The sequence below is a fragment of the Podarcis cretensis genome (assembly GCF_951804945.1).
Source record: "Podarcis cretensis genome assembly, chromosome: 1".
Lineage (NCBI taxonomy): Eukaryota > Metazoa > Chordata > Lepidosauria > Squamata > Lacertidae > Podarcis > Podarcis cretensis.
In genome coordinates, this window is record NC_137170.1 from 54,706,528 (window position 1) to 54,724,753 (window position 18,226).

The following is an 18,226-nucleotide window of genomic DNA, read 5'->3' on the forward strand; positions in this document are numbered from 1 at the left end:
CTGCTGTGTCATCTTGCTTGCAATACAAGACTATAAAAAGATACAACACAACTGCCCCCAAGTGGACAAAACTAACAGAGCATACTTCTGCCTGCAGTAATAATAATATATATTGGTACACCACAGCTGCAACTAGGAGATGTATTTGAAGATTTTCCTTTAGGAAAAGCCTATCAAACTCTATGAGCCACTGTTGACCCTTGGTGATAAGCACAAATTATGGCCTTGGTGTCAAACCCAAACTCATATTGTCAGGCCCTGTTCAAGGGGCATGTAACTGTAGGTCACGCTTTTGCTACAGATTGTGGTTAACTGTGATCCTAAGCTATTAGAAAACCATTGGCTCAGCAGTTACACTGTGCTGAAAGCACCAGGGAGGAACAAAGCAGGTTCAAGCTGCTCTCTGGGAGACAGCATGTCTGAGCAGCCCCAGTAAGCCATCGTTTGACTTACTGTGACATGTGAACCAAGCCATGATGAATAGAAGGAGCATTCTAATATTTTTCAAAATATGCAGGAAAGCATCCTTAGAATGCCCAAATGAGGATTGGGAAAGGACAGCGAGAATGGTCTTGGTCTCCTTAACCTGTTCCAAATGGTACCACTCTCATGACTGCCACTGCTTGGGGCCCTTCACAGCTGCATGGCCTCAGTCACCAGCTTTCTCCTCCAGAAGCAGGCAGTTGTAATGGGCCGGGAGCGACTATATTTTCTCTCCCACATCATCCGCCACCAGGTAAGCTCGTCCAGGGGTGCATGGGCTTCCAACGACTCCAAAACTGCTACAGCCAGCAGTGACAGTGGAAAAAGGGGCTGGGGCTAAAGCAATGTGTCAGCCTAGTGGGTCCTGGCAGATGCCACGGTAACAGCAGGCCTGGCCACAGTAAAAGTGGGCAGTTAAACGAGAACGACTGTACCATTACCCTGCCTGATGTGTGTTCTCTGCCTCCAGGGGATCTCTTGGAGGAGTTGTTCAAACATCCAGTCTGCTTCGTTTAAGTCAATGAAGCCAGGAATCAAATGAATCCTAGCACAGGAAAAACTGGATTATACAGGAGCATTGCGAGATCTGTCTCCCAAGCATTTTAATGTACAAATGCATTTCAGTTTAAGTGCAAGTGCTAACTTTGACACATGGCTGTCATTCAAAGCTAGTTAGCAGTTTATGATTTTTTAAAATCTCTTTACCAAAAAACTTTATTAAAACACCTTCAACAGACAAGCTTGCTATCAGTGTTTTTTTCCCGTATGAACCTGGAAAAGTACCTCTAACATTAGATACTGAAAATGAAGCTTTTATGGCATATCCAAACAATATTATTTTTGAAAATGTTTCTATGCTGCCAAGGGTATGTAGGCAATTAAAAAAGAAAGCTCCTTTCATTAACAGTTAGCTGATGAGCTCTGATTTTAGCTTTCATGTTGTTTTTATTGTATATAGACATTGTTATAAACCACTTTGATATTTTTAATGAAATAGTGGTAGATAGTTTTATAAATGAATATATAGATAAAAAGTGACCATATTTTGAAGAGAAAATAAGGAAAATACAGTGATTCACAGGAAGATCAGTGGAGTAGCTAGCTCAGAGATTTTCCAGCCATTTCTGCTTCCAGTCATTCAGGTAATATGCAAGTAAAACTTGGGAAGCAAGAGCCTTTCCCTGTATTACTGTCTAGCGTTGTCCACATTCAGTGCACTGAAGTACACGCTTTCTGTAGCACCAATGCACCAGCCAATTCAGTACTGCATTATCCAACTGCATTATTCTGCAATAATAACAAAGGAGAGTTTTTATCTGCTTACCGAGATATTCCTGATGGCGATGTGCTGATCTCATACACACCCTGATTCCTAAGAAGGAGGAGGAAGAGAAAATCAGTCGGGTATGGTTGAGCAGGCATATGTGATTCAGAATACCAACAAGGGCCAGGGAAAGAAAGTCTACTAAATGACCACTGAGGCCATTCTTTTGCCATGGAAAAGCTAATAGGAAAGAGAAGGTGTTGTCCATATCACTATATGTCAGAAGAGCACCTTATTCTACAATGAATTCAAGTTGTACTTACTCTATTCTTTTGGGCTCTGGGGGTCTACGCACCACCTAAGGGGAAAAAACAACAATATTCTGTACAGCAGTCACATTTAAGTAAGTAAGTCAGCTAAAAAGGGGTAATTTGGTAACCCAGTAATAATCCTGCATGTGTCTTAAGTTTTCATGGATTAGTTACTGTAAGCAGCATTGGCAGCCTTTGAGCTGGACAGTATATGTTATTTATTTAAAATATTTCTAGCTTGTCCTTCATCCAAGGTTCTCAGGCACGAAACGGTAAAACCACAGTTAGAAATAACAATCCCTAGCAAACATGAACAGAATAAAATTCACAGTACAATTAATCATTAAATGGTAGACTACAAAATCCAACTGAGTCTTAACAACCTCCCAAGGCCTAAGTGAACAACCATGTTTTAAGCTGGAGTCTAAATGGGAAAAAAAGAGTAAGACCCTGCTGAAATTCAGAGGGGAGTTCCACAACCAAGGTGCCACCACTGAGAAGGCCCTTTGCGACACCAATGCGTAACATATGATTCCGACAGTGGGTTGCTAAGGAGGAGCTTCCTGGTAGATCTTAACACCAAGGCAGAACTATATAGGGAGAGGCTATACTTCAAGTATGCCAGCCCCAAGTTACTCAAGGCACTGTAAGTCATCAGCAGTATCTTGAACTCAGACCAGAAAAGTATAGGCAGTCAATGTAATTGTTTAAGAACAAAATTAAATATGGATCCAACTGGTTACTTCACTCAGCAACTGAGCAGCTGTATCTTGTGCTAGCCGCATTTTCTGAGGAGTCTTCAAGGGCAACCCTATTACAGTAATTCAACTGGGAGGTTATCAGAGCATGGATTATTGTGGCCAGAAGCTTTCCCCGTCCAGAAGCAGCTGTAGCTGGGAAAAAGCATTCTGTACCACTAAGGACACCTGAGCCTCTGGTGACAATGCCAAATCTACGAGTAGGCCCAGAAAACAAACCTGCTCCTTCAAGAGGGGTACAACCCCTTCAAGAACAGATTGAATACCTTATACCCAGACCCTAGCACAGAATTTCTGTCTTGTCAGGATTCAGCTATTTAATCTCTACCTCTTCTGGGGCTTTAAAAACAAACTGCCTTTCAGATGGAAGCTGCTCCTCTCTTCTCACCCGGGACTGTGTTGTGCTTGCAAAGGCTTGGTTCCTGCGGCTGGAAGTTCCAGAAGCTAAGACAGAAAGAGAAAGAACCAGTCAAAGTAGTTAATACACATGGCTTGGTATTTCTGGTACACTTGTAAACAGAACCTCAGAAATGTAGCTTTGAGCGTGACTCCCAAAGCCGAAGATCCCAAATCCCTTCACAAAGAACATACCATTTTTTTGGGAACTGTATGTGAAATAATAATAATAATAAATCCACTACACAAGTGCCATGTACCTAGATCTTCAAAGACTGCCCATGTAAATAACTACAAGATGAAGCTTTCCTTCTAGAACCTTTAGGTATAATTCAAGCAGAGACATGAAAGCCTGGCAAACATTTGGGTGGAGGAACTATCACCCCCCTTTCCCCCCTAAAGCCTCCCCACAAAATGGAGATAAAATTGGATTATGAAATATTTTCTTTTACAATGTTGAACAAAATGTTTGAGACAATGTGTTTATATATTTCTCTGCCAAAAATTTTTCTCAAACTGTAACAGAAAAGACTTTTATGTAAGTGTATGTTCAATATTTGATCATTACAATTCCATTATTTGATCAGAGTACAACTCTCAAATGCAACAGTAAGACATGTTTCTGCCACTTATGGGGAACCTTCATTGTCACAAGCCTCCTTTGTTTGTGGCCCTCTTCTTGCTAGCATAGTTGGTGAATCTCTTTTTGTCCTCCTGAATATGTCTTAAAGAACTGGGGGTGGGACAACGTACAGGGCAACCTAATTTTGTGACCATCCCAATTCAAGCTGTCACAGATCTGTTGAATCCAAGATGCAAAGGCAGAAATGTAAGTGATGATAGCACTACTTCTGAATTTGACAAAACAAGCAGCACACTTAGGACTTGATATTGTAAAGGTGCTTTCAAATGTTGCAGAATACAGAACACCTTCAGGTATCTAGCCAAGGAAGGAAGTCTGGAATTCTACCAAGCATATACCTCCTGCAACGCTGTGGCAAAGCCTTTCCACAACATAGCCTCAGACTCCTCTTGCTTCTTACCTACTTCAGATTTCTCCATCTTCTGCAGCATGTGAAAGAAACTGGGAAATGTTTGGAAATATGTGTATCAAATCAAGAAATAAGCTGGCATGTGAAAGAGTAGAAGCTGGTTTCAGTCTGGGCAAACCTTGTTTTTAGAAGTGCATGGTAAATTTGACAAATATGAAGAAAATGAAACTGATAGTGATTAAATTTTATGCAGTATTCATGTACCTGAATTAACTGTACTTTTAATATAACAGACAAATAGTAATTCTATGGTAAACCAAGTTATACATAATGCAAAAGAAAGAATAAAAGGTTACACTGGGTACCTTGAATGCATATACTATTCAAACCTGAAATCAGTCTTGTAATTGTCTTTTTACTTCAGATGTTTATCCCTAGGAAGCATAAAGCTTTATGCACACAGATCTTCAGGCAGACTTAAATTAGTATGCTTACTAACTTTAGGCAGTTAGTATACTTACTTATGCTATTTACCTCAGGAAAACTTCTTAGGAAAACTTGGAGCAGCATCTATTAAGCAGAACCCCAGATATTGGAATGGCAGAGGAAAATGTTGGATCCACTGACTTTTTGAACAGCAAGTTCTCTCTCATACACGCAGAGCACACCCTATGCCAACCACCCCAGTCACTCTACTCATTTTCGTCCAGAAATTCAGCAGAATGATCACCACATATTGTGCTGTAGGTGGAACTTGTAGTCATGTTTGAAAAGCAGGAAGAGATACCACCAAACCAAGCATACAGACCTGTTGGGGCCCAAGGTCTGAAGAACAAAGAAGATTATTCCATTCTCTTTCTTTCATCTGGTTTGGAATGGTGCATGCTTTCTTATACAAGAAGCAGGATAGAGGATACAACATGCCTTTTGGTAATAGTGTACAAAGTTTTATTAATAAGGATTATCCCCTAAGGTTAAGGGGCTTAAGAACATTATACAGATCCAAGCTTAGGACTGGTAAAGAAAACCAGACACTTTTAATTTTGTTCAATTATATACATCTATATAAAAACAAAAACATGATCTTGCCTGCACGAGAAGCTGCTCTGTTATTAACTGGTCCAGCCCAGCCCCCCTGCACTCTGGCTCTTTGCCTTTTATCTTCCATTATCCTTTAGAGTATCTTCCAGACCCTGTTGCAAAGGATTTAGCTTTCTTTTCTGTTTTAAAAGATAAAGGAGTGATAATTAAGCACATTAAGATATCCACGGCTTCTAGAAAGGTGATAGAACATAGCAGATAATAGCCTGTCTATAAGCCACAGGACCCCAGTTCAAATGTTAACTTGGGCCACATTCAAATCATACATATAAAGCTCTATTATACGATTTTAAACAATCATGGCTCCCCTCCTAAAAAAATTAATTCTGGGAGCTGTAGTTTGCTAAGGGTTTTGTTAGGAGACCCCTATTCCCCCCACAGAACTACAATTCCCATAGTTCCCATTCCTTCACCCTGAGAAGAGGGACTGATTACTAAACCACTCTGGAATTGTAGCTCTGTGAGAAAAATAGGGCTCCACTAACAACTCACAGCACATGTAACAAGCAACAGCTCTGAGAATTCTTTGGGGAAAGCCGTGACTGTTTAAAGTGGTATCATAGCGCTTAAAATGTATGATGTGAATGTGGCAGCCGTAAGACTTTACTTACCTGGAAAGTAAGCCCTATTAAACTCAAGGGTAAATTACTTCTGGGCAGATATATGTAGGTTCATTCATGAATACGCTGCACCAGCCTCAGGCAACCTACTCTCAGTTCCCAATGTGATACTGTGTCGAACTCAGACCTGGGAGATCAGGGTTCATATCCAGCCCATGGAGCTCACTGGGTGACCTTGAGCCAGTGAAGATAAATGGGAGAGGGAAAGAAGCGTGCACCCACACCTTGAGCTCCTGGAGGGAGTGAAGGCAATATATAAATCTAGTTACCAAAAAAAAAAAAAAATACTCGAGGAGAACTATTGCTTTGGAAGATGCAGCAGCAGCAGCACCAGAGCTACCGAGCCGACAACCTGGAAGTGATCTCCCACTGAATCCAGTGGGACTTCCTGCACTGTCAGCGGCCTGGCCTCAAAGACACAGACCCCCCACCCCCCGTTCTTAAACCTCTTCAGAACAGGCGAAACATACATGGGAGCGAAACCCGTGCACGCTCGGAACAACGCTGCAGCCTGAGGAAAGGAAGGCAGAGAACGCAGTCCGGGTCTCTCTCTCTCCGTGTGTGTGTGTGTGTGTATACACGCGCAGGCATATGTATATATGTATGGCGTCTCCCCTTCCTGAAGCAAAATTCAGGGCTTAAGCAGCATAATAAGCAGCGGCAGCAAGGCCGCCTTTCTTTTATTTCCTCACAACTCGGCCTACCGAAAGCCCACCCACCGAATCTCCGCGCTCTTCCGACCTCTCCTTTCTTCCCGCCCTCCTTTTAACTACCATCCCTCCCGCCCCCCGCCGCCGCCGCCGCCGTCGTCACCGGAGCTCCCACTCACCGGCGGCACAAAACACAGCGGCTCCCTCCTCCTCGGCCAGACACCTGCGGTAAAAGAGGCAGCCCCGCCCCCGCCTGCGCGCGCACGCTCGGGAAAGCCCCCGCCCCCTTCTGCCCCGCTGCGCGAATGGGAACCGACAGGCGGCCCCCTCCCCCGCCTAGACCATTCCTTGCGGAGGCCCCGCCCCCTCTGCTGACACCGGGACCTCCGAGTAAGGTCCGGATGCGCGAAGGAGCCCTGCCGCAGAAAGCCCGTCGGCCTACCTAGCCTAGCATAGGGGAAGCTGTGACAAGCAACAGCCTTCTCCCATCCCTGACCCCCAAGCAGCTGGCATCAGGGCAGTAGCTAGGGGGTGGTGAGGTGCCCCCCCCCCGCAAAATCGGCTAAATAATATATCTATAAATATGTTTATAAATTAAAATATCCATTATTGCCTCATAAGAAAAGGTTTTAAATAGAGCGTGAATGGAATGGGGGCGGGGCGGAAAGAAGGCAGAAAGAAGAGCTAATTTGTCCGTGGCTAGGGGGCGAAGTGGAGGGATGCAGGTGGTGCTGTGGGTTAAACCACAGAGCCTAGGACTTGCCAGTCAGGTCAGCGGTTCGAATCCCCGCGAAGGGGTGAGCTCCCGTTGCTCGGTCCCTGCTCCTGCCAACCTAGCAGTTTGAAATCACGCAGTGCAAGTAGATAAATAGGTACTGCTCCGGCGGGAAGGTAAACGGCGTTTCTGTGCGCTGCTCTGGTTCGCCAGAAGCGGCTTAGTCATGCTGGCCACATGACCTGGAAGCTGTCGGCGGACAAATGCCAGCTCCCTTGGCCAGTAAAGCGAGATGAGCGCCACAACCCTAGAGTCATCCACGACTGGACCTAATGGTCAGGGGTCCCTTTACCCTTTACCTAGGGGGTGGAATCTGGACAGTTCTGCCAGGGGCACAAGATCACCTAGCTACGGCTCTGGTTGGCATTGGGGTGCCATACTGCCTCTGATCCTGGTGGTGGTGGAATAGGACATATTGTGACATTTGATTGTGTATTCCCCCCCCCCCCGCATAGAATCAGTATTGAAAGAGACCCTGGAAGTTATTTAGTCTAGCCCCCCCCCCTGCCCCCACTTAATGCAGTATATGGCTACAGCATTCCTGGCAGGCGGCCTTCCAGTCTCTGTTTACTGTAATTACCTTCAGCGGAGTGAGGGCCTGCCTATTGCTGAGATTGTCTGCTCCACTGATTTACGCTGGGAAGAAACAAGAGTTCCGAATGTGCTTTGCACTGTAATAGGAGTGGAAGATAGTAGTACCTGGCGTGCTCTGGTCTATGGGGTCACGAAGAGTCGGACACGACTAAACAACAACAGGCAAGATTGGCTAAATAAACGAATCCCCATTAAACATGATGAGAAATATTGTTTTATTTTAAATTGAAAGTTTTACAGAACAGGTTAGGAAAAAAAGCAGTCAAGCTACATAGGCAAGCCAGCAATCTCAAATATGCTCTTAATTTTCCAATGGCTGCAGCACACAAGGTGGGGCACCACCACTCCACCACCCTCTTGGCTCCAATGGCACTGCTGCTTGCTGGACCAGGCTGAGCAAGGTTGGTAGTAGGTGCACAAAAGGATAAAATGCTCAAAAATGAGCTACAAACAAATGGATATTTAATATTCCATAAAATATCTATTTGTGTGTTTGCATGTTTGAGCACTTTTTCTTTAACCCTGTCTTCTCTATGGTTGTTGCTTTTTGTTTAGAAAAGCAAAACTTTTCCTTGTGTTAGTGGGTGCACGTGTGTCTGCATCTATGCCTGCTGCCGCCACCAACCCATTGCTTCCCCTGCCCTACCCCATCTCTTTGAGCAGTCTTGCGGCTGGGATAGCACAGCAGCAGTGCTTCACCTCATGCATTGCAACTGTCTTACTAATGGTTGTAAGAGAAGCCAAAATCCATCTTCTTTCAAATAACTATTTAGAAAATTCAAGCACATTCTGGGACAAAACTTGTTTCTCAATCCTTATCAGCACCATTGCATCGGTTTTCATTTATTTTCTATGTACAGTATCATTTAACACACATTTACTTTCAAACCAGAGCCTTAAATTGCTTCTCCATTCGTAGTAGATGAAACAGAATGCAGAGTTTCTACCATCAATAAATGTGCTCAAACACACACAAGTGATTCTTCAGAACATAGGCAACTGATCACGATCCATCATTTAAGGGCAACGGTAGTGGGCAATTTTTGCTTTTCTGATTCACCTTATAGGTAGGGTTCTTCAGCTACCACTAGCCACTGTTAGTTCAGCACCCTTAGGATTCTTTGCTCTCTATACAGAGCTCATGTGTTATGGTGATAAAACTGTCCTCTGTACGCCATGAAAGCATCTAAATGCAGGAAATTGCCAGACTGCTGCACCTTTGGATCTGGTCCCCCAGTCTCCCCTCCTCAATCCCACCCAGCAGTTAAGAAGGGATGGGGGAGGGTCCCATTTGCAGAAATGGGAACTTATTTCAAAGCTTAATTGTGCTTGGGGAAGAGAATAAAGGGGGGGGTAGCAGAAATAAAATGAGTGGCCTATTGCTATCTCTGGTCAATGCCACTGCTAACTTCAGGCCCCCACATTGCGTCTTCCCAATGTACAGCCCCCAAAAGATTTTGTGGTTCTCAGTATCAGAAAGATTCCTCATCTGATCTAAAAACACAGCATTTTAATTTTACTTGAGTAAAACACATACAACTGGTAATGCTTGAGCAGAGAAAGTCTAGGACGTTAGAACTGAAATCTTAATTTGCATGTAAAGGCAGCCAATTTTTTAAAATGTAGTTTCTACGCTGTACATTCTCAGTTCATTGGGTCTGTAGCGTAGGGCCAATATATACACATCAAATAATATTTCTATCGGTATCTAATTTCAAACACTGTATGTTAAGCAACAACATAGCCTTGGATCCAAGAGTTCTGGTGCAAGAGGAGGGCATGTCGGTTTCCACAAGATTCCCCTTTCCCCCAATTTTCCCTTCCTATTGTAGCCTTCTGTGACACTCTATACTATTCTAAAGGGTTTCCTCAATCCTCAGAGGTAACTTTGGGAGGGGTGGTGCAAGAAAGCCCTGTTGTACAAGCACATCTTTCAATCCAGGGTACAAGTAATTTAAGGATTTTTTTTTTCATAGAATTGGAAGAGACCACAAGGATCATGTAGTCCAACTCCCTGCAGTGCAGGAATCTTTCATCCAAGGTGTGGCTTGAACCCAAAACCCTGGGATTAAGAGTCTCATTGCTCTACCAACTGAGCTAAATCACTATTAGTAACTGGCAAGATTTGTTACTGCAATCTGTAGCATTTGTCTTCCAACAGTTTGATAAAGCCCACCTCTCTTAATATACTATTTTAGTAAAAGGACTAGCATTAGTAAACAAAAGTATTGCCAATGGATAAAATCTATACAGCTATCACATTAAGCCCTTTCACGTCAATCTGATCATGTAGACTGCAACAATTTCACATTTACAGTGTCTTAGGTGGGGAGATCATGTAGAAGGGAGTGAAATGTCTAAAGAAGTCTATGCTGACAAGGCAAGGATCTTGTGGCCCATGTGTGATGGAGGGGAAACTTGTCCAATTTCATTCATAATAAAGACCATTGTGTGACTTCTTGCAAAGTAAAAATAAATGACAACAAATATTTAATGAAAGAAATACTGCATTGACCAGTTTAATATCAATATTAGTGTTGTTCTGTATCAACACTAACGATGTTCCACATCAAATTCTGTCAAATTTATCACATTCACATCATTTCCCAAACCAAACATCTGTTGGTGTTAAGTGCATTTTAGTAAAGCTAGTAACTACAAGTACTCGTTACTGTTCCAAGTCACATCGAAAAAGCACATTCTAAAACAATGATGCAGAACAACAACAAACAAAATCAACAAGTTGCTGGTTGCCTTTTCCATGCTCCTCCGTTTTCTCTTTGTTCACGCTGGACTGTGGTCCCAAAAGAAAATCCCATTCAAAAGAACTTTAAGATATGACCAGTATTTCGCTCCACAGAACTACCAACAAATTGGTCATGATGATGCAATTCAATTCTCCTTTAATTTCTTCAAATAATAAGCTCTCAGTTTTAGGTTCGTGTCAAGGGCCAGCTTTGTGAAATACCACTTGGGCACAAACCTGCTAAACCAGGCCTAGGAAATGGAGGAAGAAAAAGGTTCATTATCAAATCTCTGAAGACCAGAATTTAATGTGACTATAAGGGAAACCAAATTATAACAGTGACACTCAGATATTAACAAGATACAAGAGCCCTGCTGGATCAGGTCAAAGGACTCTCAGGGGTGGAAAATCTTTGGTCCTTCAGATGCTGAGGTATGGCAACTGCCATCAGCCCCAGCAAAAATAGACAATGGCCAGGGATGATGGAAGCAACCTGTTCTTACAGTGGCAACCAGATGCCTATAGGAAGCCCACAAACAGCACCGGATATTCTAAAACAGGAGGGGAGCCTCCAGTCCATTGACCAAACTTATCCTGCTGGGGGTTCAAATTTATTGTCATATATGATGTCAGGTGTGGGGCAAATAAAGACATGGCACAACTGGGAGCCTTAAAAGTGCAATCCTTGTAGTGCATTGGCAAGGGAAAGCATTTGGTTCAAGGAGCCAAAGCACCAAAGCCTGCAAAAAATATTTCAGCTAAAGCCTTCTGGATCAGCTGTGCAGGGCTTTGCATAGTGGTTCCCAAGTGCCCGGCAGCCAGCTGGTGGGCAAGACAACTCACTTGTGAGCTATCTGGTGTCATCATGACATCATGTGAATGACAGGAAGGTTGTCCCACCCATCTGTCAAAGTTGACTTGCAATGGGAGTCAAAAAGGTTCTCCATCCCCATTTTCTTTCCACTAATAGGAAATGCACTAAGAGCAATAAACTGACTAATACATACCACCAATGCATGAGTTGCGCATCCAGAAGTTTGTGTCTCAAGACCAACGGTGTTGAGGGCATTTTTTACATAGGCTTCAGGAGTAGGTTTAAAGGCTGATGGTTTACGGATTTTGGTCATTTTTGTAGCTACAAAATATGGCTGAACGCTCTGAAAAGGAAAGGAATAGCAGAACGTTTTTCTGGTTCTTAAAATATGCCTTCATGGATAATTATTATGCTAAGAAACAAGTATCATGATGAATACGAAGATTCAACATGCAAACAGCTTTCACTATATCATATGCAACTATGTTTTCACATTCAACCATTTATTATTAAATATTTTTGCTTTTCAGGTAGACTTCACAAAGCAATTTATAGAAAATCATTAAAACATCAGTAATTTATGGTGTGCAAATTCTTCTCCAAACGCAACTAGTTCACTTTTGATGTTCTATTCCACCCCAATAGCCATTATCTCTACTAAAATGGCAATCAGAAGACCTTGTATCAGGAAACTGCTGACAGGGATATGGTCTTCTCTTCCACATATGTGCTCCCACCTGCTCTCTCCTTTCCCTGCCATGCTGTTGTCACCAATCCAGCGATTCCAAATCAGCAGAAAGGGCTGGGGAAGGGGTGGCATAAGGCAGTAGCAAACTTTGCCTAACTCAGGTATGCTGGTTCTTAAGGAGGTGGCAGGCCTGATGTAAATATCCCCTTGTGGAAATAAGACCATTTGGGTAGTTAAAAACTATAGTCACTGTTGATTTCCAGAGTATTTATTTAAATAGTAGTAATATGCATCATTTTGATACCGATTATAGGTGCCAATAAGACTACTGTCTGCAATGGAAATAGAAGATGGGTAGCTCATATCAAGCCACATCTCACTGCGTAGCTCTCATTGTACCATACCTCTGGGTAGCATCCTGCATACACAAACCAATCTATTCCAGATTTTAAGTGAACCTTTAACACAGTTTATAAGACCAAAATGCAAGATATAAGTTAATTAACTGTAAGTCTTGAAAAGTCCCACTTTCACCCAACACCAAACCATGGATTAATACTGTGAGCTTGAGTTGGAAAAATCCCAAGTGAAGCATTAGGCTTGCATGTTAAGCCCTGTCCCCAATCTACCAGCTGCAGAGCCAGGACAATGGCTTTGGCATGTTGTGCTGTCCAAACTTGGGGTCATAGTTCATGCTAACTCTGATCAACCTTTAACAACAGGTTTGTTTAACTAACCAGAGTTTGTGATAAACCAGGGGTGGGTAACCTTTTTCAGACCAAGGGCTGTGTTCCTTCTGGGCAACTCTTCAGGAACTACCTGCCACTGGTGGACAGGAGGCAAAAGTGGACAGAGCAATGAATACAATTTTTTTTCCTTTGTAGTTTCTACACCAACCTAACACATGCCTCTCTATCCTGCATCCAGGCAATATAGGTGAATTATTAGAGTTCAGGGAGAGATTCCAGCCAGGTAAACATACTTAAAGAAGGGGGGGGGAAGAGTGGAGGGTGTGGCCTTGGGAGACGGTGTGGCCTTGAGAGAGTCTTGAGGGCTGGGCAGAGAAGCCAGGGATGGGGACCATATTCCTTTGTGTCCTACCTATGTGCTAAACCACAATCTTGATTGGATGGGATGACTGAAAGGAAACACGGCCAAAGTCCTTTTCCCAGCTGCATGGAAAAAGCTGAGAAAAAGAGCTCAACATACGTGCATGAGTCTTTGCTTGGGATGGTTTTCTCTCATTCATGTGGTGCTAAACCATGGTTTAATATTACGTGCAAACTTGCCTAGTATCTAAAGTTGTGTTGCTCAGCTACAGCACTGGGTGGCGCCAAAGGATGGACTACTGGCAACTAAACTAAATGTAGTATAGCGCAGTCATAGCATTATACAGTTTTTGGTCTAAGAGCTGGTCTATTCATCTCCGTCATTCTTTAAATACACATTTAGTACTGTAATACCTTTCCACATTGCCTTTTCTCAATTAAATATTTTATTCATTCACCTTCTAAGATAGCTTACATAGTTGTTCCATTTCCCCAAAGTAAAGTTACAGAAAAACAGCTAAGGATCTTCCAACCACAATCAATGAAGTTAAATCCATTTATTTCAATGAGTCTACTCCTAAGTAAGGAATGTCACCCACTGAATATTATTGTTTTAAATAGATATATTTTAAACTGCCCTAGGTTCTTAATTTATGAAGAGCAGTTTAAAAATGGACTAAATAAATAAAACATAAAGTTACACATTAAACCTTGTAAGTACCAATTAGCATACAAAAATTGGTAATGAAGAGCAGCAGCAGCAGTAAAAGCAACTCAATATAAGAAACTGTTCCACCTTAAAGAAATTTTGGAACAGTCATGTTCAGGCAGACACTAAAAATAAATAATTAAATAGAGCCACCTCCCAAGGGAGTTCAGTCCACGAAGTGGGCACAACTGATGAAAAAGCACTGCTTCTAGTGGATACCACTAAGCCTAGGTCAGCACTGGGACTCCAAGCAAAGCCTCAGATGTTGCCACACTTTGGAATGAGGTCAGCATCTTAACTGGTAACAACCAGTTAAACAACAGTAGAGGTATTAACAACAGAACAGTTCACCTCACCTGCAGAATGACACCTTTATTTTTGTACTCTGCACTGAGACCTTCAGAGAAGTAATCAACAAAAGCCTAAATAAATGCAATAGGAAAGTATGTTAGGAATGTACTATATATATATATGAACTGATAGCATAATTTATATATTTTCCTCATGAAAGACAAACCCTGCCTATTTTTACAAATATAGCCTTCGGCGGAAGGTGGTATTCCAAGCCAAAAGCTGTGTGTATGTGACGGAAGTTATACAAGGGGACTGCAACCAAACCATGCTTGATCAGGATGAGAATGCTAATCTCGATGCTCTCCTTTCTCCAGAGTTTCTAGAATCACATGCTTAGCTCAGTTTTTTAAAAGTACTTCATCTTCACCAACTAAAACATTTTCATAACCATCACTTTGTGTTCAAACTATATTCTCATCTACCTTAAACAGATGAATTAGAAATGGCAACGGTGAGTGCCATATATACATGCAACATACATACCACAGTTCCCTAGAAATGCAACATTCAATTTTCTAAGAATCTCAGCCTTTAGAGATTACGGTGTAGTTTGTAACATAATGCCAAACGATGGTTTAACGTGACGAGGATGAGTCACAGCCTCACATTCTCCCCTCAACTCTGTCTTCCTTCAGAGAAGCCACAAGGCAACCAGAAGTTTCCCACTTTCATTTCAGATTAACTACAGGTTAGTATGTTGTCAAGATTTCTCAGCTGTAATTAACCTTAACTAAGGGTAGTGGAAAGAACTCACTTTCTTAAACTGTTTTGAAATTAATTTGTTTCAACCAAACTTAGTTAAGAATAGCCACAACTTGTGCTGTGTAACACAGCAAGCTGTGGTTAATCTAAACTGGAAACAAAAGCTTTTCAGCTCTTCACAGATGTGCTGGAGGAGGGAGGGAGCTACATGAGCCCAAACCTCACAGTGGTTTATATTCATAATGTTAAATGGTGGTTTAGTATTATATCCAACCAACCTCAATAGTGAACAAGACTGGCTTAAATCTCATGAGAAGGAGCTAACTAAGGTCTGACATGGGAGTTTTGCATCTGGCAAACTTAGAAGGACAAATAATCTCATAATTACTTGTAACCTCATAATTAGATTACTGTAATGAGCTTTATGTGGGGCTACCCTTGGGCTTAGCTTGGAAGCTGCAACTAGAGCAGAATGCAGCAGTTAGGGTGCTTAGTAGGGTACCTAGCTATACACATAATACACCTTTTGTAAAGTGCTTTGGGATGCCTCATGGGAAGAGACTCATAAATGAAATAAATACATAGCACACATGCACTAAAAGAATAAAAAGAATAGCTGCCTATTTACTATCAAATCATTCTCAGTGCTATGCTTTTAACATATAAAGCCCTGAACAACTTGGGACTGGGATACCTGGTAGGCTCCCTTCCCCTAAATAGACCTCATCAATCGTTACCATCACTGGAGGCAGTCCAGCTGGTTGTGCCATCATGGCTGGTGGATTGCCACCTTGTGACAACTTTTCCATCGTGACATTGGTTCTCTTGTAATATCCTCCCCCTGTGCAATTCTAGAGGCGTCAACTTTGATGTGTGCTATCCCCTGCTCTAAACGTTGCTTGAAATATGAACAAGTTCATTTGCTAAATATGCTTACAAATTACAGTGACTGCCCACCAGAAAGCACTTGGTTAATTTTTTTATTCCTGATAGGAGGTGCAATTCACAACATCTGGGGGGAAAGCATGAGCAGAGACAACATCATGTCATCTCTTAACTAGAATGTCACACAAGATTTTAGGACGTGATATATATATCACAAAAGATTTTAGGACGTGATATATATATATATATATATATATATATATATATATATATATATACACACACACACACACACACACACCCCTATGCTCACTTTTTGCTGGGCTTTCTTCTTTGTGACTTAGTTTACAATTATAATTTTAAAGGATTTTATTGTGAATTATATTCTACTGTATACCATCCAGATAACTTGGTAGGATGCACAGTACATAAATGCAATAAAGGGATAAATAAATTTACCTTGGTTGAAGAATACACAGTCAGCAATGGAGTTGGGTTAATCGCAGTAAAGGAGGAAATGTTTAATATAACTCCCTTGGACCTGCAGAGGTAAACATAACATATCAAATGAACCATTAGAAACAGAAGAACTGATACAGGTTATTACAGAAACCAAAGTCTGGTTTACAAATATTTTTTCCATGGCCAGTTCCCTAAGTGACAGTTTAGGTCTCAGCATGTGCTCTGTGGGTGCATATACCTGTGTATATGGATATGTGATAACAACGTATTGTTCTGAAATGATACCGTAATTTAATGCCTCTTAAGAGCTTAGCTTCTCTCTGGTTCCTGCTTTGGTGCTTACTTTTCTTCCAAGAGAAATGCCCAACCTCACAATCCTCTGGTGCCAACCCACAATCTCAGGTCATGCTTCTGCTATAAAATGAAAGTCAACACACCTATTTGTGCATTCAGAGAGACCTCTTCAGATGCCAATTAAAAGAAAAGCAGCATGAGTTAATAGGGACAAATAATTCTGATTCCGCATACTGTACAGGTTTTACAGGAGACAAATGTTGTTGTCAATGATTGTTTTAAAAAACCAAAGGAATGTTTCTTCAAGTATTTGCTACTTTGCAGCTGAAATACTGATGATCCTTTCTACAGCATGGCATATAAGGGTCTGGTGACTTCTGTTTCAGTGTATCTGAAGAAGTGTGCATGCACATGAAAGCTTATACCCAAAACAAACTTAGTTGGTCTCTAAGGTGCTCCTAGACAATTTGTTAATTTATTTCTACAGCATGGCAGTTTCCCACAAGCTAAGAAGCAGGGGAAGTCTATGCATGACTAATGAACGTGGTTACTTGTAAACACTGAAAATGCTGCATCTACTGCTATTCCAAGAAGTACAAAACTTTAACCTTCTAATGTAAAGATCCATTTTATCACCAACATGGCTGTCGGGAAGTGCTGGATCTGTATGCAGCTGCCTTGCCCTATGTCACTGAATTGGCCTTCTCAGCAAAGAACTTTCTTGCCTGATTCCACCCACCCACTGATTCCTTCTGGGTAGGAAGAAGCATAAAGGTCTTCCTGAACTCGAGCATGTTCGTGAATTATGTCTTGGGGGTGTTTTTTTGTTTTGTTTTTTGTCCAACTTATTCTTCAGTCCTGCTTCTTATTTAATAATAATAATAATTTTATTTATACCCCCTCTCCCCGGCCAAGACCGGGCTCAGGGCAGCTAACACCGAATACAAAAACAGTAAAAACATAAAAAACAACAACCCCCAAACAAATAGTTAATTAAAATATAAGTTAGAATATAGTTTAAAATGCAGCTTTAAATGGAGCCTCGTTTTAGTGGTAGCCCATAGATCAAAGCCACAAGAGGAGAAAACGTCAAATATTCACCAGGGCCAACTAGCCACGCTGGTCCCATATGGGCCAGCAAAAAGAGTAGAGGCAAAATTTATGTACAAAATCCCATATAAGGCGTGCCATAATTTATTTATTTATTTTAAAAAATGAGAGTGGGGTTAGACTGAGTCCAGCCCAAAGGCCAGGTGGAACAGCTCCGTCCTGCAGGCCCTGTGGAAAGATGTCAAATCTCCTGCAGTAGGGCATTCCACCAGGCCAGGGCCAGAGCTGAAAAGGCCCTGGCCCTGGTTGAGGCCAATTTAACCTCCTTGGGGCTCGGGACTTCCAAAGTGTCATTATTTATGGACCTTAAGGTCCTCCGTGGGGCATAACAGGAGAGGCAGTCCCGTTCACCAGGAGCCAGTGCAGCTGGTAAAGCACTGGATGAATGTGATCCCACGGTGAGAACCCTGTGAGAAGTCTCGCCGTGGCATTCTGCACCAGATCATGAGTGGAAGTTTGCTACTGTGCT

At 42.1% G+C, this 18,226-nt stretch overlaps 2 protein-coding genes across 2 annotated transcripts in view; both read right to left on the minus strand.

The window, feature by feature from the left end:
- ALKBH3 (alkB homolog 3, alpha-ketoglutarate dependent dioxygenase) overlaps window positions 1-6,856 on the minus strand; it is a 19,136-nt gene extending 12,280 nt beyond the window's left edge. The window contains exons 1-6 of the mRNA XM_079952581.1: window positions 6,755-6,856; window positions 5,294-5,424; window positions 3,145-3,260; window positions 2,071-2,105; window positions 1,808-1,855; window positions 924-1,027 (exon numbers count right to left, since the gene is read on the minus strand). Coding sequence (XP_079808707.1) covers window positions 924-1,027; window positions 1,808-1,855; window positions 2,071-2,105; window positions 3,145-3,260; window positions 5,294-5,372 — 382 coding nt within the window. The 5' untranslated portion in view covers window positions 5,373-5,424; window positions 6,755-6,856. The remainder of the gene's footprint in view (window positions 1-923; window positions 1,028-1,807; window positions 1,856-2,070; window positions 2,106-3,144; window positions 3,261-5,293; window positions 5,425-6,754) is intronic.
- Window positions 6,857-8,142: 1,286 nt separating this feature from the next.
- HSD17B12 (hydroxysteroid 17-beta dehydrogenase 12) overlaps window positions 8,143-18,226 on the minus strand; it is a 61,546-nt gene continuing 51,462 nt past the window's right edge. Inside the window, exons 8-11 of the mRNA XM_079952368.1 lie at window positions 16,351-16,432; window positions 14,307-14,372; window positions 11,698-11,847; window positions 8,143-10,941 (exon numbers count right to left, since the gene is read on the minus strand). Of these exons, the coding sequence (XP_079808494.1) occupies window positions 10,837-10,941; window positions 11,698-11,847; window positions 14,307-14,372; window positions 16,351-16,432 (403 nt within the window). The 3' untranslated portion in view covers window positions 8,143-10,836. The remainder of the gene's footprint in view (window positions 10,942-11,697; window positions 11,848-14,306; window positions 14,373-16,350; window positions 16,433-18,226) is intronic.